This window comes from Alosa alosa, chromosome 11, assembly GCF_017589495.1.
Source record: "Alosa alosa isolate M-15738 ecotype Scorff River chromosome 11, AALO_Geno_1.1, whole genome shotgun sequence".
Taxonomy (NCBI): Eukaryota; Metazoa; Chordata; class Actinopteri; order Clupeiformes; family Clupeidae; genus Alosa; species Alosa alosa.
The window spans coordinates 32,947,797-32,972,889 of record NC_063199.1 but is presented as its reverse complement, the minus strand read 5'-3'; the positions used below and the strand labels follow the sequence as shown (position 1 = coordinate 32,972,889).

General features: G+C 39.9%; 1 protein-coding gene across 1 annotated transcript; it reads right to left on the bottom strand.

Moving 5' to 3' along the window:
* Nucleotides 1-177: 177 nt before the first annotated feature.
* Nucleotides 178-25,093, bottom strand: slc6a13 (solute carrier family 6 member 13). The gene is made up of 15 exons (XM_048257295.1): nucleotides 24,978-25,093; nucleotides 18,919-19,119; nucleotides 14,148-14,282; nucleotides 13,480-13,620; nucleotides 13,310-13,397; nucleotides 12,884-13,016; nucleotides 12,182-12,316; nucleotides 4,769-4,872; nucleotides 4,552-4,676; nucleotides 3,734-3,846; nucleotides 2,877-3,014; nucleotides 2,261-2,363; nucleotides 1,950-2,050; nucleotides 1,560-1,730; nucleotides 178-1,154 (listed from the first exon to the last, which is right to left on the bottom strand). The coding sequence occupies exons 1-15, from the start codon at nucleotides 24,982-24,984 to the stop codon at nucleotides 990-992; spliced, it is 1,860 nt and encodes a 619-aa protein (XP_048113252.1). The 5' UTR covers nucleotides 24,985-25,093; the 3' UTR covers nucleotides 178-989.

Sequence of the window (25,093 nt, the reverse complement as noted above, 5' to 3'; positions counted from 1 at the left end):
CACACACACACACACACACACACACTGTTGCATAGACAGTTGCGTGTGCAAGCAGAGTTCTGCAGAGAGCAGCATCGTACATGCGCTACTGGCCCTTGGGAATGGGAGATGGCATCCTCATTGGTTTATGGATGTTATGCCCAAAACTCGCTCATGCATAGACTACATGTACAAACGTTCCTGTATGCTCATTTATTTTCGGTGGAGCGTTAACGACCATGCGGGACCATGCGTTTTGGATCGTTAAAATAGGGCCCAGGTCTTGAAATTAAAATTATTAACACTGTTAACAAAGATGTCATCAAGAAAAAAATCAACACATAATAGCAATATCCCAACATGTATTTGTACAGACTTGATGATGAACCTTTTGTATATTTATGTGCAGAAGAAAACCATTACAAATATATAAAAAAGACATTTTCTCAGACCCTACAATAAGAACACTTGTGTTTACAAAAACTGCCTTTTGAGAAATGGTATGCAACATGACATACAGACATATATGCTTCCTTAGAAAGCAGATATGGTCACATGGACTGAAACATCCCTATATACATCAGTGTCAGTAAACTCTGTGTTCCTCTCTGTCACCAGTTGACCACACACACACAAACACACACACACACACACACACACACACACACACACACACACACACACACACACACACACACACACACACACACACACACACACACACACACACACACACCCACAAATAGACTCCCACCAAATAGACTTGGCAGAATGAGATTATTATTATGTTGACGTTTGTGTGCAGATGAAGCCCTATGTGGGCCCCAGAAAGCAAGCAAAATCAAAGTCGCCCCAAAGCAACCTTTATCCATGCTGTCCACAGAAGACGTCACAGGAAAGGGGGGACGCCCTCTTTGTGCTGGTACATATTTGGCTGCCTTATACACTGGATGAGGTATTGAGCTGCTGTAGATCTTGGGGTTAGGAGTATCGAGACGAATAGCTGGATCCTAACAGTGGGACTCCTTTTCACTCACTGGGAAGTAGCCATCCTTCGTAGGGGTACTTCTCTGGGGGAAGCCATCGGAATCTGCAGGGAAGATTGCCAGCAGCTTTTGCTGATCCCGCTTGGTCTTAGGCAAATCTGGGGAGGGTCTGGTGAGATCGTACAAGCGCTGGCAGAGAAAGAACAGCCTTTCATTTGGTTGGTGTTCAAGAAAAGTCTTTCCAACAATTGAACCAACAATTGGTGTGAATAATCGGAGCAAATATACTCAAAGAATTGTTTGCATACTACTATCGCTACGTGGTTATTATATGTACACATACAGTTATGAGAAAATATGACACACTACATCAGATACTCACTTTAAAACGTATGGTAATGGTAACCACTTTTACATACAATAGTCTGGTATACATTTGTGGACAAAGGTGCACTATTCACTACACTCACAAAAAGGACTTTTTTACTTTCTCAGTACATTTTGCATATACTTCATAGAAGCTGTTGGATATTTGAATATGAAAAAAGTTAATATGCTGCTGACCCTTAGAGCATGCTTGTTAGTGTGACATACCTCCCTCAGTGTTCCTTTGGTGATGTATAGTTTGTAGGCCACCCACAGAGGGATGCATACCATAGAGGAGAGTGCCAGGAGCCAGCCCAGGGCATAACCCCACCATGGGTACACATACTCATTGTTGTATTTGAGAGGAGTGTATTTAATCAGGGAGAATGCAAAGGTGCCCTGTGCAGATGAGAACATTCCAGTAGGTTAGTAGGCTAATGTATATATTCAGCATGTAAAGAGATGTTTCTTTTCTATAATCAAAGGGGATCTTGCTGCAATTGCTATTCTGGCATTAGCCAACAGGAGGAGCTCCTTCTTTACCTATCACTACTTAACAGCCTGACCAAGCTTGAGGTTTAAGATCCGTTAGATGGCTGCATGTTTTTAAAAACTCACAAAGCAGGTAGCAGGAGTGAAGAACATCCAGCAGTACTTAATGATTGCTCCAGGTCGGTAACCAATCATGTCCTCAATGTTGTCATAGAAACGATCAGCACCTTGAGGTAAAAGTCAATATTTAGAAACATTGATGATTAGTTTCCTCCTCTAATACCTGAGGATCAAGATAATGTTCTGTTATATACATACAGTTCAATTAAATAAATGCCAGTGTTACAAACAACACATTCAATATCCAAACAACTGTAAGTCTTATAAGATCTTCATGAGCATATCACTGATATGTGTAGGAGCTTGCAGGGACTCACCATATATCCATGCAATGCAGACTGTCTCAAAAATAGCCACGAACAGAAGGCACATCCCACTGGCTGCATAGTAATCAAAGAGCTGGAATACGTACATTCCACCCTGGAAGAAGAGACAGACATATAGATTTACATACAAACATTCCACCCTGGAAGAAGAGACAGACATATAGATTTACGATGGTGTTCACTCCATGAGTCAGAACACACTGGTAACCATTCATATGCAAATCACACACATCTTAACATAAATTCTCTTCAGGTGATTAAACCAATACAGTAAAGCATCCATATAAACAGAATATATGATACGGTCTGTTTATGGCATTAATGCTTTGGCTTGGTTTTGGGCCAGCTAGTTCTCTAAGTTCATGCTATTTACCCTATGTGTTGATGAAACACACATGGCTTGTGTTTTCCCATGGCAACTCATTAACACTGATAGAAGGGTAGTCAAGAACATCTTTTCAAACATTCTACAACAGTGAAATGCCTGATTTACAATTTTTGCTATTAGTGAATGTCCAGCCCTGTCTAAAAAAGAAAACACTTGTTTCGCACTTCCTTTTCCACAGTGTTGAACCATAAAGTTCTACAATGGTGTTAAGGAAACTACCTCAGTGAGCATGATCAGGCCAACCAGGTAGGACACGATAGATACTCCGAGGATGAAGAGCTCCCTCCGATTCTTACGACGGAACACAGAGGGGTACATGTCCACCACTGAGGTCACCAAGCTCTCAACACAGACAAACTGGACAGGCAAAGACAAGACAGCACTGAATACATGAACATCAACAATACATGCAGGAAGTAGTGTGATGCATCCTTCATACACTAGACACTACAGTATATTTGGATATGTTTATGGGCACATTGCAAAACTGTTCTGCTGTGTCCTGACAATCAACAAATATGGAAAGTGAGTATAACATTTTGAGAGTTTGATAGTAGCTTTACAGTGAGCAGTAAAACTGATCAGTGGCTTCCATTCAGTGTTGACATGAATCGGTTCTGGTTGAGTAATAGTTTCTAGCAGTTAAGCACTTCACAATTTCTCATAATTCACTTGGGTTGTGTCCAAGAGGAATTTTGAGTGATAACAGTTATCACTCAAAATTCCTCTTGGACACAACCCAAGTGAATTATGTGAAATTGTGAAGTGTGTATCTTTGGTTTTATGCTAATACCTAAGCATGAAAAATAAGTTATGAAAGCAATTTTGCGGAACAAAATGTTGTACATTATTGTTATATGCAAAACATTACATAAAATTGTTATATATGAAATTTCAAATAATGTAGAATAATCCAAATCCTTAGTGCTAAATGTCAATATATTGCCTTTTCTGGAAAACTAAATCTGAATCCATCCACATCACCATTGGTGCTGATTAGTTCATTGCAATAAAACCTATAATCATTGATTAGTTCATTCCAATAAAACAGATAATCAATTGAAACAGGGGCTTGCCTGACTGTCCAGTCCCAGCAGCACAATCATGATGAAAAAGAAACATGCCCAAACAGGGGAGAAGGGCATCATAGAGACGGCCCGTGGATATGCAATGAAGGCCAGACCAGGACCTAGGGAGATGAACATGAGAACACACTCTGTGTTGCTGACAGGGGAAAATCAAAAAGAATCTTCACACCAAATGTCCCATATAGACCGTTTCAGTCTGTTCCTAGAGGGTTTCCGGTTGACACATTCAAAACCAATGCAGATACTTTGAAATGAAAATTAATCGGATTTTAGCGCAATGGTCTACAAAATGTTGTCCCCAGGTTACCATTAGCTCAATGTTGTTTTCTGTGCCACCGGAAATGCCTAAGGAATGCACCTGTTTGTTTATGCAGTTGAAAGGATCTATACTAGCGCCATAATAAAGCCTATTCATTAGCCAGGGTGCTGGCAGAGCAATACACATTCACCCATGAACTCCATAAGTCCAAAACAGGTCTCTCTCCTGTTGCTGTGTGGATGACCCAATGGAAAGGCTACATGGGTACAAGCACAGGAAATGTCCATGTGCCTGTATGTTATCTTTACATTGTTTTAGCCTTGAAAGTTAAAAAGTAAGCCATATTACTCTACACATAATATAACAGTTTACCTGAAGAAAAAGTTGTAGTTGTGAGTGAATGTTTGACAAGGTATGCTCTGATTTTCAGATGGCCTTTGAACAGGGATTTTTCTTTCTTCAAATGTGTTCTTCTCTATAGGTTCAGTTTTTCTATGCCTATGGTATTTTGCCCCTATGTTTAGATGTTTGATGTAAAGGGAGTTACCTGATTCTGCCACTTCTGAAATGGGCACATTCTGCTCATATGACATGAAACCCAGTATGGAGAAGATGGCAAAGCCAGCGACAAAACTGGTTCCACTGTTGAGAAAGCATAAAGCCAGACAGTCCCTAGAAGAGAAAAAACAATACTGAGCAAAAATAACATGGCATTTCATTTCAGTTACCCACTTATGCTTCAACATGTCCAATCAAGCACTCACCTGTAGCAATTGTTGTTATACTTGTTGTAACTGCCAAGCGCTGTTAGGCATCCTAAACAGATGGCATAGGAGAAGAAAATTTGCGTCCCTGCATCCATCCACACCTGAGTGGAGAGTTTTGACAGAGAAAATACCCCATGAAAATCACATGCTCGACTGACACATGTAGGACTGGTGGGGGATTTAAGGACAGGTCGGCATTTAAGTTAATTAGGGACGAAGACCGTGCAGGTCATATAAATACCGAAGTACGTCTTCGGGGTCCAGCGGGCATTGTTCCCGGTGGAGACCACTCATCCAATCACAAGCGAGAGCCCCAACTCCTTTAAACTGCCCCTGTAGCTACACGGCCCTCCAGGATTAAGGACACTTACCAGGCTGCTAGAACAAAAGCCAGAAGATGCCTGTCAATCAGGCTGTCCTTTCAGGCAGCTCAGTGACAGGACAAAGAGCCCCCTCTGTAACCTGTGAGACAGGCTCCCATCAGAGTGCTGCTTTTCCACTTGTCCACAGCCGTGTCCAGCTCCAGTCTGAATGAGGCCAGCCTTTGTTGTCTGCATTCTGCAGGGTGGTGTGGAAGCCCAGGGGGCAAGGTTTGGGCTGCTTCCCACTGGTAGCATGAAGTGCTCTCCCCCAGAAGCTCAGAATAGCTTTTTTCACCACATCGTCACACCTGTGGTCTCACCTGCATGTAAACAGCATACACTCTGCCACTTCATGATATGCTGTCATGTGGCCATGCATATAGGCCTATGCATAAGGGCTGCTCAGACCGAAGAGGTGGCTTCTGCCATGAATAGGCTTAACAATGGCAAGCCGATTGAGCATTTATTCTGATATCTTGATATCAGGCATAATTGTCATGTACATGTAAGCCATTTTTGTCAACTAGTTAACTAGTGAGCCATGTTTGTGTGAACTAGTTAACTAGTGAGGGCCAAAATATGCACACTAGTTAACTAGTGGGAGCCAAAAGGCTCACTAGTTAACTAGTCAACACATTTTAGCTTCACTAGTTAACTAGTGAGAGCCAGAAATGTCTACTAGTTAACTAGTAAAGGCCAAAATGCATACCAGTCAGCTAGTTGAAGGCTTTTGGGTCTCACTAGTTAACTAGTGACAGCCAAAAATGTGCACATGTTTACTAGTGAAGGCAAAACACATCACTAGTTAACTAGTTACAGTAGGTCAATGTCACTAGTTAACTAGTGAACCATAAATGGCTTACTAGCTAGCTAGGTGATGGCAGTAGGCTCACTAGTTAACTAGTTGATGCATCATTTGTCCAAACTAGTTAACTAGTGAGGTCATAAATGTATACTAGTAAACTAGTTCAAGACAAAATTTACACTAGTCAACTCAACTAGTGGTGCGGAATTCAAATTAGGAGGCGGAGAATTCTGGAAATTGAGGCTTTCTATTGGCTCTCTATGTCCAAATAGAACATGACAACCAATCACAGTACAGAATTTCACGAAATCCCACCCACAACATTTGCATGTGGCACACAAGTTAACATGCTGGCCAAAGGTACTCTAGCTAGTAAACTAGTGGCTTCAGTGTGACACTTACATGTAAACTAGTGAAGGCAGAACTGCTCACTAGTTAACTAGTGAAGACACAAATGCCCACTAGTTAACTAGTGAGGTCTAAAAAGTGTCACTAGTTTACTAATGTGCACCAAAACAGCCACTAGTGAACTAGTAATGGCAATTTCCATTCAACTAGTTAACTAGTGAGGTGCAAAAAGTGTTACTAGTTTACTAGTGTGCCCCAAATTGCCCACTAGTTAACTAGTGAAGGCCATTTCAGCTCCACTAGTTAACTAGTGAGATGCCAAAATGGTCACTTGTTAACATGTAAAGGCCAAAATACCCACTAGTTTACTAGTGAGGGTGTTGTGGGCCTTACTAGTTAACTAGTGGCATGCATATTTTGTTCACTAGTTAACTAGTTACATCTAAAAACACAAACAAGCTGACCGTTTTTGTCCACTAGTTAACTAGTGGAACAATTTAAGTCTCACTAGTTTGCATGTGTGGCAGTGAAGCAGCTCAGTAGTTAACTAGTGCGCACAAGACACACACTAGTGGCTGTTTTTGGAGCTATCTAATTCACTAGTAATGCAAAAGGTACTCTTACTAGTTAACTAGTGACAAATTGGCCTTCACTAGTTAACTAGTTGACATGTTTGGCCTCACTAGTTCACTAGTAATGGAACAGGACATACTCACTAGTTAACTAGTGAGCATATCTGCATTATAATGCCTTTCACTAGCTTATAGAGGGCATTTTGAGCCTTACATGTTAGCTAGTGAGGACAAAACACTGTCCATAATGAACTAGCTAGAGAAAAATGCCCCTCACACTAGTAAACTAGTGGAATTTGAATAAATACACAAACGGTTGGCATTTTGTGCAACTAGTTAAAGGAATTATCCGGAGTAAACTGCACTTTAGATCAATTTACGGATGATTGGGAGTACACACGTTGAGTTGACATCAAAATCATGTCATTCGGATGTGTTTTGAGAAAGTTCGATTTTACCGTTTTTACTCAAAACTCGTTAGCGTGGAAGTGAAATATTATTTTGCCGCTACAAAGCTATTTTTTATACCTCTTCTACAGTTCCAAACAACATTACACTTACATGGTAGTGAGTGAGAGGGTCCCTAAAGCCAAAACCAAGTATCCAGAGGTCTTTATGTGGTCGGATAGAGAGTCCAGAATGAATTTCATTAAGCCAGTACCTTTCGAAATGTTGCCATCTTTGCTGCCATCTTTAGGGGAAAGTCCATAGGAGTCGCATTGCCAAGTGTGGAGTAACACGCTCTGAAATTCACAACCGAATGAAAAAAAAACATAGTCCAGGATTTCTTTTGAAATTGAAATGAAGTTGTATGGACTGGACTATGATGGCAAATTGTGAATTTCGAAAGGTAACTGGCTTGATAAAGATGGCAGCAAAGATGGCAGCAAAGATGGCAACATTTGAAAGGTAACTGGCTTGATGAAATTCATTCCAGTTCTATCTGACCCTTTAGGGACCCTCTACTCACTACCACGTAAGTGTAATGTTGTTTGGAACTGTAGAAGAGGTATAAAAATAGCGCTTTTGTAGCAAAATAATATGCCCTTCTCACTTCCACGCTAACGAAGTTTTGACTAAAAACGGTAAAATCGAACTTTCTCAAAACACATCCGAATGACATGATTTTGATGTCAACTCAACGTATGTACTCCCAATCATCTGTAAATTGATCTAAAGTGCATTTTACTCCGGATAATTCCTTTAACTAGTGGGACGTAACATTCGCCACTAGTTAACAAGTGCGCAATGTCGCACTTGCATGCAAATGAAGAAGGCGGAACAAGGATTTTGATTGGTCCATTTAGGACTCAGAAACCTAGAAAACATCGCTGACTTCGTCCAGGCTGTTCTAAGAGCAAACTTTTATAAACTAAGATCGTTTGAGCATAAAAATATGTTTTAATAACATGTATAGTGACAAAGTTGTGGTGTATTGCTGTAATCTTCATTCAGTTAATGTCTACACTACACTACACTATCTTTAGTTTTTCAGTTATTAGTCTGAAAATCGCGATAAAACTGGAGGCATTTGTATATGGTTGCCTAGCAACAAAACGTTTCAGTAACATGAACATTGACGATAGAATTGCTGATGTGGCAAGACTAGCTCAAGTGGTTAAGCAGCAGGAGGCCAGGGTTCAATTCCTTAGAAGTGCATGAAGTTGTTTTTCTTGATCTTTGAGCTTTTAATTACTTTTGAAACAATGTGCAGTTAATGTGTACAATCTTTTGTTTTTCAGTTTTTAATCAGAAAAGCGTGACTGAATGGATACATTTATGTCTGTGGTTGCCTAGCAACAATAAACAAAGAATAATATTAAAATCGATCCCTTGTATCTTTGGTGTGGATCACTAAGAGCTCACTTGTTAAAGCATGGGGTTTCCCTGTTTTTATTAAAAAAACATTTTGACAGAATATGAGATACTGTATACTGCAGGCTCTGCTTTACTATCTATACTGAAGTACCGTTGCAGAGCAGTGTGTCACTTTAGCCACTAGGGGCACCCATCAGGACCTGATCGCGAGGCTATGAACAGTAAATTTACATTTAGACTGGGTGGGATTCCTACATAATACTGAATAGGAGTCTTCTACCCACCCTCTCATTAGAATTTGCATAATAGCCGTTTCAGGCACTAGTTAACTAGTGAGCTGCTTCACTGCCACACATGCAAACTAGTGAGACTTCAATTGTTCCACTAGTTAACTAGTGGACAAAAACGGTCAGCTTGTTTCTCTTTTTAGGTGTAACTAGTTAACTAGTGAACAAAATATACATGACACTAGTTAACTAGTAAGGCCCACAACACCCTCACTAGTAAACTAGTGGGTATTTTGGCCTTTACATGTTAACAAGTGACCATTTTGGCATCTCACTAGTTAACTAGTGGGGCTGAAATGGCCTTCACTAGTTAACTAGTGGGCATTTTGGGGCACACTAGTAAACTAGTGACGCTTTTTGCACCTCACTAGTTAACTAGTCGAATGGAAATTGCCATCACTAGTTCACTAGTGGGTGTTTTGGTGCACACTAGTAAACTAGTGACACTTTTTAGACCTCACTAGTTAACTAGTGGGCATTTGTGAATACACTAGTTAACTAGTGAGCAGTTCTGCCTTCACTAGTTTACAAGTGTCACATTGAAGCCAGTTTACTAGTTAAAGTTCCTTTGGCCAGCATGTTTAGGCTTCAACTAGTTTACTAGTATACATTTATGACCTCACTAGTTAACTAGTTTGGACAAAGGATGCATCAACTAGTTAACTAGTGAGCCTGCTGCCATCACCTAGCTAGCTAGTAAGCCATTTATGGTTCACTAGTTAACTAGTGACATTGACCTACTCCAACTAGTTAACTAGTGAGGAGTTTTGCCTTCACTAGTAAATATGTGCATATTTTTGGCTGTCACTAGTTAACTAGTGAAGCTAATATGTGTTCACTAGTTAACTAGTGGGCTTTTACGCTGTCACTAGTTAACTAGTGTGCACAAACATGGCTCACTAGTTAACTAGTTGACAAAAATGGCTTGCATGTTGGCCTGATATCAATATATCAGAATAAATGCCCAAGCGGCTGGCCAAATTACATAGAAGTTAACAAGTGGGAATTTGACATCAGTAGTCAGCTAGTAAACATTTTTGTACCTTACTAGTTGTATAGAAGTCTTTAAACTAGTTAACTAGTGCACATTTCAGTGTCCACTAGTTAACTAGTGAACATGCTGAGCATTAATAGTTAACTAGTAAGATATGAAACATATGAACTAGTTAACTAGAGAGAATTTGGGCCTTACTAGTTAACTAGTGAGCATTTTGGCTGTCACTAGTTAACTAGTTCACACAGAAATGGCTCACTAGTTAACTAGTGGACAGAAATGGCTTGCTTGTACAAGACAATTATGCCTGATATCAAGATATCTGAATAAATGCTCAATCAGCTTGCCATACTTAACTGCTATTGTGGACATTGCCTTTAAATAGCATAGGTGAAGCAGGGCATTTATTATCGCTTTATGTTCTTTTGGGTCCCCACTGTCGAATTCAAGATAGCGCTGCCATCATCGGCTTCAAGGAACCTAACTCTAAGCCTTGCCTAACCCGTTAGTGCCTTCCAGGCAGCACTGCCTTGAAGTTGACAGTGAGGGCCCAAAAGACCACCATAAGTATGGGATAATGAATAATGTATGGAACGCCATTCATTATTGGAAAATAAGTCCCGACAGGGTGAACAGGACCCCGGCGCGCCAAGGGACACATTATCCCGCTTATTACATGAAAAAATAAACTCCACACAATATGACTCTTTACATATATTTGTTACCATTTCATCGTGGCTTTTGCTGAGAAACAAATAGTTTGCAACACACGCTGAACTTAAATCAAACATTCTTTAAAACACAGCTGATTAACCATCTGCTTTCACTTTTGAATGAAGTTCCATTACAAGAAGTGACCGCTCTTTTTGCGGAGTGATATGAAAAACGTGAATAAGAAGCACAAAACCCATTTTCCTTGACAGCGGCCTGTTATACTTAAAGGAAATATGAGACCTCTGAACGTTGGGAAGGCCCATTCAAGCGAGTGGAGCATTCTGCAGCATTATGAAGAGCCACATAATAATAAATGTAATTACAGAAGCAATTGAGTCTTTAGCCTAAATCAGGAAATTATTTGATGAAACAATTGTACAAAAGTGTTGGCCTTGAGCTGGACAAGAGCATCCTGATCACCGTCTGTGCTGACCTGCCCTAAGGCCTATACTGAATGGGGGTCAAACCCATTGGAATGCAACTGTTGGATAACAAGATGTCAAGGGGAATGTTGTTTTCAAAATCCCAAGACTTTTTACCACTTGGTGCAGAAAACCACATTCCCTACTCAATAGTACAAAGTACTATAAAATAACTGCACTTACATAAAAGTTACAATCAATGGACATTATTTTCATTTCATAATTAATCTAGAACAATCACATAATTTGACAAAAAATGTATTATCTCAAACAAGTTTGAGTATTTGAATCCCATAACTCCTTAGCATATTTGAAGTAGAACTTTTACTAACTCACTAACCACTATGTTTTTGTGTTGCCACTCAAATAAATGAAAATCCCCTTAAGTTATAAGAATTCCATTTTAAAATCAAGGCTTTCCACAAAAATCTCTAAAGGCTGTCTCTCTGCTTTTAAAATGTCCCACTAAAAGTAACATGGGATACCTGGAGTCTAAAAACTCAGTTAACCATCAGTAGTGGTTTCACAGATTTAAGAGGGAAGACAACCCAATGGTTTTCCCTTGAGCAACAGTAGAGAGACAGTGTGTCATAGGCTTCAAGGGCACTGTAGATGAGGGGGTTCCTACATCCCGTAGAGATGAAATGGTCTCAGGCGGCCGAGACTCACAGATGGCCCAAACAAAATGACCCGATCCCACAGAGTGAGTAGGCTGGGATCATGACCTCAACACCTGGTCGATCCCTTCATTTCATGAGGACAGAACAGGCCAACCAAACCAAATGACCAAACAGGCCTAAAAACTCAACTTTCCATAAAAACATGCAAAGTCTTTCTCACACACTGGGTTGTGCATTGGCTTTTTCACAATGCAGCCTTCATAATTTAAAAACTCTGCTGTTATTTACTGATACAATAGGTCAGCACAGAGTTAGAACAGATAAGGATAAGCTTGAACAGGATATGATAGGCTTGGCTTTGGCTAGGCTAGGATAGGATGAGACAGGATAGGATATTATCAGCTAGCTTTCAATATACTACTGAGGTGTGTGACTAAAAGTTAATGTACATAAGTAGAGTCCTCTGACCTGTGGGTCACTCAGGCGTCCCAGGTCTGGGTAGAGATAGAACTGAATCCCTCTGGAGGCCCCCGGCAGGGTTACACCCCGAATCAGCAGGATCAACAGCATGACGTAGGGGAATGTTGCCGTGAAATACACCACCTGCAGCAAAGGACAAAGGTTAGAGCTGGGGCCAAAACAACACTGAAAGCCATGCACGTTTTGGTATGACCCAGAAGATTATCATGTCCTTTGTGAACCTTGTGAATGGTCCCTCTAATGAAGAGGGAGGAGAAGAGGCCTGTGTATGTGACGTGTTCTGATAACTCTGCAATTGCGACAGAATTAGAAAGAATTCTGTCGTAAATGCGCACCGCCTCAGATTTAAGGTGAACATATATATTTTCCATAAAATAGTCAAATTTGTCATTTTCAACATTTGATATGTTGTCTGTGTCCTTTTGCCAACTCAATATGAGTTTACGAGATGTGCAAATGATTACATTCTGTATTTATGTGCGTTTCACACAACGTTCCAACTTGTTCTGATTTGGGGTTGTATATTACACTGTATATTGTGTTCCTCTTATCTTCCTCATCATGTTTCTTTGTCATATATGTGTGTCTCTGTGAGTTGTGACAATTGCTATGGCAACAGAACAATTTCCCCTTGGGGGGGTCAATAAAGACGTCTGTCTATCTGTCTGTCTGATGATCGTTGCAGTTCACCTTGCCAGTGGATTTCACACCCTTCCAAATGCAGAAGTAGCACATGACCCAGGCAATGAGAAGACACAGGGCCAGGTCCCAGTGGACTTCACCAATGTGGTCAATCCCAGAGGAGATCCTCAGAACCCTCCTCCTGGACACACATGACATGCAGTGACGCATAGTAGATAAACACACACACACACATTGGGTTTTGACACACCTTTCATGGTTCATTCATGAAGATATGCTAAATGATTCTTGATTCTGACCCATTTTAATGAGAGCAAACAATAAATTAATTTAAAAAAGAAAAGCGGTTAAGTTGCAAATAGATAATTACCATGGCAAACATAACGGTGAGCAGGTAACCACCATGGCAAAATAAAATTGACTTCCTGTCATGATACAATTAGATAACAAAGCAGTGTGGATATTCTGACTTACTCCCAAAATTCGATGACTGGCGAAGTAGCATTCTCCAAGTGGCTTTGGTCAATAGAATCATTCCTCCTCTGGAACTCAACGCAAGAGTCTTGGACACCACAAAAGACAGTATAAGACACACAAGGACCATCCATGTGTTTTGGTGTGCATTACATGCAGAAACATATTACCTGTATTCCATGTATTGTTGCAGGAGGCCCAAGGCAAATCCCAAGAGAAGGAGTACCTGAGGTAAAATACTCCCCAGGCCAAAACAATGATGTAATAGAAATTCAGCAGGGCCACAATGACCTGCGTGGCATATCCAACTCCTTCACCAAAAAGAAAGAATGAGTGTGATCCAAAGAAGAAGACAAATTATGTTGAGTTATTACCAAGCATGTTATTTGGACATTGGTAGAAACACAACTTAACTTTTTATACACCAAATGGAATGTTTCATCCTATTGCTGTCAAACATTTAGAAAATCTAGTCAAGCGATGAGCCAAACGATGAGCCAAAACCATTCAAGCCTTTGGTGATTATGTAGGTCTGCTGTACTCTGCATTAAAGGGAGCTCACTCATAGCCTTTTACTAGAACTGTATGTCACATGCTCAAAATGCAGGATTGAGACAATCTGTCTTTCATAGACTAGTAGCCTCACTTGACTGTGCTTGGTTAGTGCAGTAGACTAATGCAAGCTACAACAATAAGAAAATTGTAGCCATGGATTCACTTTGTGTAATGTAATACAGTTGCAATAAATACAGTTTCAAGTTTTATGTTTCTAAGCATGAATACATTTGTTATTAAAAATACTAATAGCTAAATTATATAAAATAACTTTGACCATCACCTTCTAAAAGTGGGCAGATCTTCCTCCAGCATGTGATTCCACCCTGACTAGTGTACTGACCAAGGGCCGTCTCCAGGAAGAACACAGGTATTCCACAGGTGAAGAGGAAAATCAGGTAGGGGATGAAGAAGGCACCTGTTAAAGGTGTAAGTGAAAGAGATGATAAAGGGAATCTGTTTAAAGCAACACAATGTACTTCTTTCACTTTAAAATAATGACATGTTGATGCTGCACTGATTTACAATATGGAGAATGGGATCTCTAACATTATCAATGCTTGTGCGGAATACCTGGTATTGCAATATAAGTAATGTTGTTGTCACATGTAGGTGCAGGACCGTGTGGTATCATTTTATATACAGAAGGTTTGTCATTTAATGAAATGTTTAGTTTAACCATTCATATGTGCTATGAGAATATGTTTTCATCGGTTTTAGACATATTGGTGACCCCCTTAGTGCTAAATTGGTACCCAGTATTTTGGGAATTCCTCAAATCTTTAATTAAAAGGAATCAGTTTGGAGGTGTCAAATGATCTCTCTCACCCAAACAAATTGACCTAATGATAATTTGTGACATAATGATTCATGTTTGTGATTTAGCTATGTGTAATCGTGTGCAGCAGAGAGAAATAATCCGCTGCCTTTTTACTGACAGTCTGATGGAACAAGAAGATCTTACGACATCTGCTGCGGATTCACCATTAACAGCTGTGACTCAAAGACATGAAACTTCAAACAACAGCTGTAACCCTTTAATCCTGTAAGGAATACACTTCCAACCGCCTGTCTGGTAGACCAGAGGTCCAATTACATAAGTGATTTGCAAACACATAACAAGCTATTGTAAGTGTGAATTCACTGTAAAATGACCATCAAACACCACCCTCCCCTCAGTATTATTCTGTCCTTATTATAAAGCACTTTTTTTTTAGTAAATGTTTTGACCTAATTGTTCTGCCAAAGAAATTACATTAGCACCACAACATTGATTTTTAACCTCTTTACAGCTTTATTTTCCGTAAGCTAAACATCCATTGGGGCCCTGAAATAAGAACGGCTGGATATGGCTCATTGCAGATCATTCTCTAAGATGCAGTAACAGCCATGTGAACACTTTGCTATTCCAGATTAGTGTGCCCAGTGTGCACAGTACAAAATAAGCGTGTGCAATATCATTTAAATGTCAATGATTTAACATTTCTGGAGAGATGTTCTCTCATTATTCTGAGACAATTATTTCAGGCGCTCTATGTTATATGTTGTTGCGTTGGCTATATATAAGCTATGTCACAGTTTTCACTTTCTTCTTCTGTATAAACTCTTGTGTGATTTTGGTAGTGCACTTTGGATCGCTATCATGCAGGAATATTCCTCTTCTACTAAGCTTCTCAGGAGTCATCTTGTCAGCCAGTATTTTGGTATATCCTATCCTTAGCCATATCACATTACCATCTCCACACTTCACTATTTTGGTATATCCTTAGCCATATCATCACATTACCATCTCCACACTTCACTATTTTGGTACATCCTTAGCCATATCATCACATAACCATCTCCACACTTCAGTATTTTGGTACATCCTTAGCCATATCATCACATTACCATCTCCACACTTCTGTTCAGTTTTCTGATTTTCTCACAGTTTGCAATACGACTGTCTATGTCAGGAATTGAACTTATGTCTCTCAGCCCGCACCAGTCTGTGCCGAGACTCTGCATGGCATGTACCTCCCACAGTTGATTGACTTTACGAACGCTGGCTGTAGCTAGGGTAGTTGCTAAAGGTAGGTAGTTCACTAAACCACCTGTCCCTTAGTAAGATACAGTATTGTTATTGACGTCTGTTAATGAGATATTGATCTAAATCATGCTGATAGAGAAGCTTCTCCCGACCTCCTTAGACCCAGAACCGGACAGTAACGGAGTACATTTACTTGAATACAGTACTTGAGTACAATTTTGAGGGATCTGTACTTTATCGAGTATCATTTTTCGGGAGTACTCATGACTTTACTCCAGTGCATTTGTGAGGCAAATATTGTACTCTTTACTCCACTACATTTGTATCCATAACCTTGAGTACCTGTTACTACTTCTAAGTAAAAAAGAAAAATCTCGGAAACCCTCAATTTGTTGTTTCCCTCTCAAACGTGATTGTATTGTGCAGGCGCCACTGGGACAGCCTATCAGCAATCACCTTCAGCTTTCCGCCAAAGTCAACTCCATGGTCAGATTTAGATAAGAGACGAAACCATGGACGAAACAATGGATGAAGATGCAGAAGGTCCATCCCGAGAATGTGCCAACCTGTGGCCCCACCTCGCCAGACTATTTCAATTTTCTGAAGTTAATGATAGTTTTTGCTTCAAGTGTTTCAATTACAAAATAGTATTTTGTATTTGAAATACGCATTTTAAATACATGTATTAGAAATACTGCCCATCCCTGGCAACATGGTAAAAAGATGAAAATGACTTTACTTCCAATTCATTTTACATTCTTCAAGGTATTAACATTAACATTTTTCATAACTCCATGTAGGACGTTTCTGTACATAAATGTTAGCACTGTGGCAGTAGTAATGCAATATTTAGAAAATGTAGGCTACTCTTGTACTCTTGATACTCAAGTACTTTTAAAAACAAGTACTTCAGTACTTTTACTTAAGTAGACATCTGACTGTTGTACTTTTACTTGTACTTGAGTAAAATTTAGCAAAGGGTATCTGTACTTTTACTCAAGTAATAAAGCTGTGTACTCTGTCCGCCTTTGCTTAGACCACACTTGTGCTGATTGCCATGAGGCATAGCCTTTTTACACTTGTCATATTTTTAGACTTTCTCACTGTCTGCAAACTTGACTTCCTTCTCCAAATGTACATGACGTCTCCATCCACGACTATACAATAAAATGTTTGTTATAAATATTCAAATATTCATGTATAAATATTCAATATTCAAATATCCAACTATTTTGCAATAACCATGTATGCCTACAGAATATTGTGGGACGACATTGGGCGGAGTATTGGGATCATGCACACACACACACACAATTCAGTGCATGTTGGTATTTATCAGCAGTCACCTGTGTAAAGGTTTGCGCTGCATGGTTTTATAAATCAGAATAGCCTACTTTTGTATGTGTGTATGTAGGTTCTAAGGTTTTATAAATGAGACCTGTGGTTTGACTTTCAGTCTGTTCTGTTCAGATATATCACCTAATTTACTATTTTTAGACTTTCTCATGAATATATTGACCAACAGTCAATATATTCATCCAAATCCTAGTTTCGTTTGTTTTATGGACTACTAGGTGGTCGTGGAAGAGATCGTTAAAACATTATTTGTCTTGTAAGTGGAACCAAAGTTTCACAGGCACCGTTGTGGTAGATCAAAGGACCTACAACCTTGTCCTTTCATTGGAGAGTCGCCTCGCGTTCAACGGATTCATTTGCATAACGGTACCGATCCACTTGCACGACACTTCATTTTGTCGTGTCGCATAGATGTCGCGCTGCCTCCCCACGTTCAGTCGTGTGTGGGCGTTTTGTTTAAAATGTCAATTACCTGCTCACACTCAGTTCGTTTTAACGTATTATAAGTGTTTTTCCACAAATGGACCACAATTTTAGTTCTGTACTTAACAGTATACAACACATTAATAGCCTAAACAAACTATGCAAGCCATTTGGAAATCTTGTTTTATTTAAACTACTCAATGCAATCTCAAATCCTCACCAGAAACACCAACAGTCAATATATTCATCCAAATCCTAGTTTCGTTTGTTTTATGGACTACTAGGTGGTCGTGGAAGAGATCGTTAAAACATTATTTGTCTTGTAAGCGGAACCAAAGTTTCACAGGCACCGTTGTGGTAGAACAAAGGACCTACAACCTCGTCCTTTCATTGGAGAGTCGCCTCGCGTTCAACGGAATCATTTGCATAAAGATGGGCCTCGGCCAGCTTCTTTGTCGCGCTACATTATTTCAAATGCAACGCTGCCTTCCCGGGATGCTTTGCGTGCGCGTTAAAGTCGCTTGACGTCACCCATAGGACTAGAGTGGAATGCGACACGACAAAATGAAGTGTCGTGCAAGGGCGTGCAAGTGGATCGGTACCGTAACAAAGACAATAGCGGACGGAGCGGCATAGTCGCCAGCGTACCCGTCACACCAAGACATAGAACTACATTTAAGAAATAACAAACGCAAAAAATGAGATTAGGCTAATGTAGCTGTGCAGCTGGATAATATAATCAAAGGTACTGTCCAGGCCTCCGCGAAAAATATGATTTTGTTAGGTTGAGGGAGCAAGTAGAAAGACAATTTTTTTGTTGACTACTCTGAATAGCAGAAACAAAATTGTTTACTGTTACTGTCTAAGAGGAAAAAAGAGCGGCTCTGAGAGGGTTGAAGGGAAGGGTCTTTGGATGTACCCTAGTGCTTACACATCACAATGAATGGTTACTATGGTTATGTGGGTACTATGTAATGTTGCAGTGTGGTGAATTTATGGTTGAATTTTGGCAGTTGGTTGTTTGGTAGTTGGCAGTTGGTTGAACACAGCAGGAACCAAAGATTCTAGAGCGGAGCTCTGTTCTAGAATCTTTGGCAGGAACTCTAGCCCCGGTGCTTGTAGACTAGGCTAAAGTTCTTTGGTTTAAGTTCCTGGGCTGATGGCCCACAGTATAAATGAGGCGAGGACATTGTCCTTATCCACTCTGAGCATTTCAGTCACAAAAAGGCAGATATAGGCTACTCACCTCCTCCGTTTTTGTAGCACAGGTATGGGAAGCGCCAGACATTGCCCAATCCAATAATTTCTCCAGCCACTGACAATATGAACTCCATCTTATTTGTCCACTGACCCCGCTCCTCCATCTTTTCCTCTGTATGTGGGACAATATCCAAAGGCCTGCTGTGGCCATTTGAAGGATCCCTTTTAGACATGCTGTCCATGTCTCCTATGTACAAGGAAGAGGAGATACACATGATCTACCCAGTGGGCTCCTTGACATAGCCTACTAGTATAGTCAAGATATTGATGACTATGTTGAATAGGCCCTATACCTATAATTTCATTACTATTTTGTCATCAGAAGACTTACTTGTGGTTGTAAAAAGGTCCAACAAAGGGATCAATCCATAAATCTATGTAATGCAATTCAATGAATCACACAATATAATTTATGTTAAAAAAAAGACATTGATTGATGTCTCAGAATAATAGGTGATCAGGCCTTTCTGTTCCACTGCCCCTGTGGAATGCCCTCCCAGAGTCTGGACCGTTTTAAATGGAAACTTAAAACATTTATTTTTTTAGCAGCTTATATATGTATTTTTTTGTGCTTATATTTCTATATAGGGATAGGCCTATATCATATCCCTATTTTAAATACTTCTTATGTGTCCACCATTTCAAGTCCAATTTCTGTTTTTTTTTTTTCTTGTGTGGAAACAAAATATAATTATTCCGATTCTGATCAACTTGATTTACAATTTTGGTATGATTTATGAATATAATCAATGATGGATGTTGGACAGTGATACGTGATGCTAATATCTGTTACAAAAGGTTACACAAGTTGTATTAAGTTAGGTAAGAAATACTCTTTTCTGATTGGCTGGTGGGGAGGCTATAGTTCTGAATAACGGGACACCTACGAAGTGGATCTGGTAAAAATAATTTTTAATCACCGTTCCATATCAATATTAATGAATGATAACTATATATATGTAAGGGATAATGTATAGAACGCCGGTCATTACTGGGAAAATAAGTCCTGACAGGGCGAACCGGACACCGACGCGCAGCGGAGGGGTCTTGTTCTGCCCTGAAGGGACTTATTTTCACAGTAATGACCAGCGTTCTATACATTATCCCGCTTATTATACGGCTACTTGCCAAACGAAATAATAAACTCCCCACAATATGACTTTAGCCTACAAAACCTAGCCTATTTGTTACCGTTCATCGTAGCATTTGCTGAGAAACAAATAGTTCGCAACAACACACGCTGCTGAACTTGAATCAAACATTCTTTAGAACACAGCTGATCAACCGTCTGCTTTCACGTTTGAATGAAGTTCCAGTCCTTGCGTAGTGATATGAAAGACATTAATCAGAAGCACAAAACCTGTTGCCATTGACAGCGGTGATTAAATGCTTTGCCGGTGATTTATGTAGATTTAACATAGGCCCGAACGTTGGGAAGGCCCATTCATGTGAATGGAACTTTCTGCAGCACTCTGAAGAGCCGTGTAATAAATAGATATAGCCCATAGTAGGATGACGGTTTCTTTATGAAGGTACACTATGCAGGTTTAGGTATTTTTGGTGACTGTAGAGCTCCCTCTAGAGTTGCGATATATTTATATTTGATTTACTCTACTGTTGTAAATAGTAAACAGCAGGTTAAGGATTAACAACAGGCAAAAAATCTCCAAAAAGCTATAGACCTCTGAAGTTTGCCTACACAAAGGAACCAAAGCTGCCATCTTTGCCCATATAAGGAGATCCGGGTGTTAATTGAAGCTAACTACCTATGGCAAGTTGCATTGTAATTTAGCTCTGGGGTAGCAAAGATCAAAGTGTGCCGTTTTCACATACCAAAGATCACAGTATCCACTCGAAGGCAGAGGACAAAACTGTGTGTAGCAAAACGTCTGCATTTTCGATTTCTTCGTCCCCGCGAGAGTTTAACAGGTGCTATAATTCAAAATCCCCATGTTAATTTCCCATAGAAAAAAATCTCAAGATACCGGATCTCCTTATTTGGGCAAAGATGGTAGCTTTTTTGTAGGCGAACTTCAGAGGTCTATATCTACTGACAAGGTATTCACGATTCTCACGAGATTTGCCGGGCTGCTGTTTTTGAAGTTGCATGGCTGGTAGTGACTCACTACGTCTATGCTGTATAGCTATGCTAGGTGAAAAATTCTCCTATTACAAATTTGTTTACCATCAAATTGGCTTTGTAAAGGTTATATTAAGGTGACAATCTTGCATAGTGTAGCCTACCTTTAAACGGAACCGCTTGTTTCCTTGTGTGCTATGATTATTGCCTATTATTGCAGGTCGGATTTGAACCTGGGTCCCTGTGGGCACTTGGACCCATACATATAGTGGCAACCAGGTGATAAGCCGGATTACGGCCTTCGAGGTGTCTCGTTATATGGAATTAATGGAAACCAGAGGAAACTTCTTTGCTTTTTGCTTCTTTGCCTTGTCCATTAATTCTGTATAATGGAACACCTCAATGGCCGCTACAGTATATCTCTTACGTGTTTCTGTACAGTAATTTGGGAGATTAAGGCATTCACATTGATACAAGCCATCATGTGTGATGGCATTTTGACTTTTCTATGTAAAATAACAGTTTCACCTCGGATAATCCCCTCTACAGTTTGGGGTACATTGGCAAGTATGTTGACAAGTCAACCAGAGCAGCGCTTATTTATGCTCACTGAACACATTTGTGCATTAAACTCTTACAAACGTGTACAACAAACACACATCATGTTTCTTATTTCATCCGCCCCTCCAATGGCCATGATAGTCATGTATGACATTAGCATGGTCCATTCTGGGCAACGACCCGGGAAATCAGCCTCTGATGAAAGAGTTCCTTCTGTGCAGGAAACAGACTGCTCACTGACTGTGCTCACTCCTGTCAGTTCGTGTTAACAGGCCCCAGGCTCCTTTCCTGCCTCTCGCGTCAATAGGCAGTGACTAGGGCAAAAAGCCCCCCTCCCCTCCCCATCCAGACCAGGCCAAACTAATGATGAGGGGGATTGGATGAGGTGGGAGGGGTGCTTTAAACACAGACCTTAGGCCTCCCTCCCACTTCAGATACTCCGCACGGTCCGAGAGAGCCAATCATGTAACAGCTTTATTTTCTGAGGTGAGATCAGAATGGGGGCTTTTTTCCCCCAGAAATTGAGTTCTAACTGCAGTTCTCTGAAATGTTCTGTCTTCTTCGTGGAATGCAGATGTGGAGTCATTAATAGACAGGTCCAGTCAGCTACACACGTCTAGTCAGACAGTCTTCACAACACCACAATCATTTGGGTCAATAGAACATTCTTAACAACTTAGCTTAGCATTAGTTTCACAAGTCAGAATAGCATTGTTTCATGGGTCATCTTACGCCAAGGCCGTAGTCATGATGTCAATATTGGGGGGGATCACAAACTGATCACAAACCCCACAAACTGTTGGACCCCCAAACAGAATTTCAATACATTTCCTGCCATGCAAAAATATTTCTAAAAATCACAAATCAGTTAAACTTTTTTTTTTAAGTACATTTTTTGGGCTTTTTGCCTTTATTCCGATAGGACAGTGAAGATAGACAGGAAGTGAGTGGGGGAGAGAGAGATGGGGTGGGATCGGGATATGACCGCAGGTCGGATTTGAACCTGGGTCCCTGTGGGCACTTGGACCCATACATGGTATGGGCAATGTAGCCTGTTGCCAGTGCCACAGTGCCCCCCATTAGTTAAACTTTTGACAGACATAGGCATGGTCGGATTATTTTTAAATGATGACTTCTGGTAAGATTTTTTAAATGATGACTTCTGGGAGTTTGTGGAAAGAGAAGAGAAGGGTGGAGAAGAAGCAGCTTCACGCAGACAGAGGCTTGGGCTTCAGGGTCCCCTGAGTTCTTGGGCCCAGTAGGCCCATTCAGTAATCAATCCCTGGACATACTGTAGACCAGTGGTATGACTCCATTTGTCTCCAAAATGTATATTTTAAAATAAATTACAAACTATAATATTTTGTTAACCTCTATATTACACATAATGCAATAGCTCTTTGACTAATTACTTACACCTGAGGTTTTTTTTTTTTTAACTAAGGCGTAGACTCATAGGTTTGGACCTATAGCCTAATAAAATGTTGTATTTGTATTTTGATTTTAGTGCTGGCGGCTAATCACACAATTTTAACATAGTTTAAAAGGGACAGGATTCAGGAATAGGCTTCTAAGACAGGCCCCTCCTCTGTCTGACTCACCTCACGTGCATAGCCTGGTTTCTGACAGAAATTACATTTTGTGCCAACATGTAGAAACACAACCTTTATTTGGAGAATGGAGGAGCAAATTCCTTTCTTTGGTTATTGTCCGCTATTCAAATTAACTGTAGGCTATCACCGCCAGTGCATTGTGAACATTCCCCCAAGTTGTGTGCCGTCGCCACATCTGAGTCCTACGTTTTGCCTGCATGGATGCGCGATTGAGTGTGCATCTAAATATAACATGCAAGATGCAACAACCATTTCTAAGAGGCCTAAAAACAGGTTAATTTCTGACATTATTACTAACATATGAATACATGATTATTTATGTTGTAATACATGTGAAAGAAATGAATGACACAAGCATTCACAAATTCATAATTTAAACTAAAGGCCACTAAGTTTAACTTTCGCTATCATTGCAAAAAAATAGGCTACAATATGGAAAATACTTCAAAGTTCCCTTTGAGGTACTGCACCGCAGTAGGCCTATGGCGCAGATGGAAGCTTTTGATAGCACACGCCACAAACGAAAAATGCAAACGAAAAATACAAAACCACCAGGACAAACCCCTCAGGGGTGTAGCCTACTCTATGGAACAATCTCTAGGCTACTCATTTGTGTGTTATTTACGTTTGTTTACATTTTAGATGGTGGTGGCTTGTTGTTTTCCTGTAGTATAGCATTTTTTTCTTTATTTATTTTTCTTTGTCCGTATATTGTGGGGACATTTTGGTCATATTTGAATATGGGGGGGCATGTCCCCCCCAATGTCTATGATGACTGTGGCCCTGTCTTACGCTACCATTTCAGCTGATAAGAAGCCAGTAACCAGATTTGAGAACATTCTTCATTGTCTCTTTTTGGTGTGACAACTTGTAATGGACATTGTATTTTTTTAAATCCTTTCTGCACTTGTCTACCAAAAAAGGAGCTCACTCACTTTCCTGCGTTTTGAAAAATGAATCCCATTTTTACATAAGGAAGTTTTTACAAAGACTCAATTGTGTAACACATGAGTGTTATGAGGTTTTTCCAGGTGCTTTCTTTCATGTCCAATTCCATGCAGTATATTTTTTGAGAGAGGGGCAAAATTGGTAAACACTAACTAAAGGAGAGAGGACATAAATTAGAGAAGAAAAGACTGCTCTTGCAAATCAGATCAAAAACGTAATTGGATCAGTCATGCCAAATCAATCTTGACACTGTAAATATAGGTAAACTGTTTTTTGTAAAAGGACCATATTCCATAGTAAATATTTAGAATGCTCATTAATACAGTTCCTGAAGAAGGAACCATAGAAATGTTAAGGGTCCGTATTAAGTCCCATAGAACCATAGAAATGTTAAGGGTCTGTATTAAGTTCCTGAAGGAGGAACCATAGAAATGTTAAGGGTCCGTATTAAGTCCCATAAATAATTGATAGAGGAGAGAATGGTAGAGCTGTAAATGATGATTATGATTATCACTGACATAATCAGTGAAAGTACATTATTCCTAGAAATTCTGCTTATCACATGCCACAAACACAACAAAGGTCACAGGAGAACTTGTGCAATATTAAATGGTATGAGGGTCAACAACCTAATGAAAATAGCTAAACTAAGTTAGGATGAAATGCACAATTTAATTGCTATGCTTCTAAGTACTAAGTGCATGGACACACACACACACACACACACACACACACACCATTCATTAACATGCTGTCAACAATAATGCTGTTCAAAAAAAATAAGAATAACAGAAATTAACAAATTCTATTACTTTGAAAAAGAGAAATTCATATAGAACTCACCCTTCATTGTGATGGATCAAGGTAGCTGTTAGGTTTGAGATGTGCGAAGGAGGTATCTGACCATATAACGTGTGTGGAGGGGTGGAGAGTAATTCTAAACAGGCCGTCAACCTTCA

What these genes read in the sequence shown, in the direction of transcription:
- slc6a13 (XM_048257295.1), bottom strand. An exon ending in TATAACAACAATTGCTACAG is followed by an intron (nt 4,677 to 4,768) that starts GTGAGTGCTTGA and finishes TTTCTCTTCTAG; the next exon opens with GGACTGTCTGGCTTTATGCT. An exon ending in GCCTGATCATGCTCACTGAG is followed by an intron (nt 2,364 to 2,876) that starts GTAGTTTCCTTA and finishes CTCTTCTTCCAG; the next exon opens with GGTGGAATGTACGTATTCCA.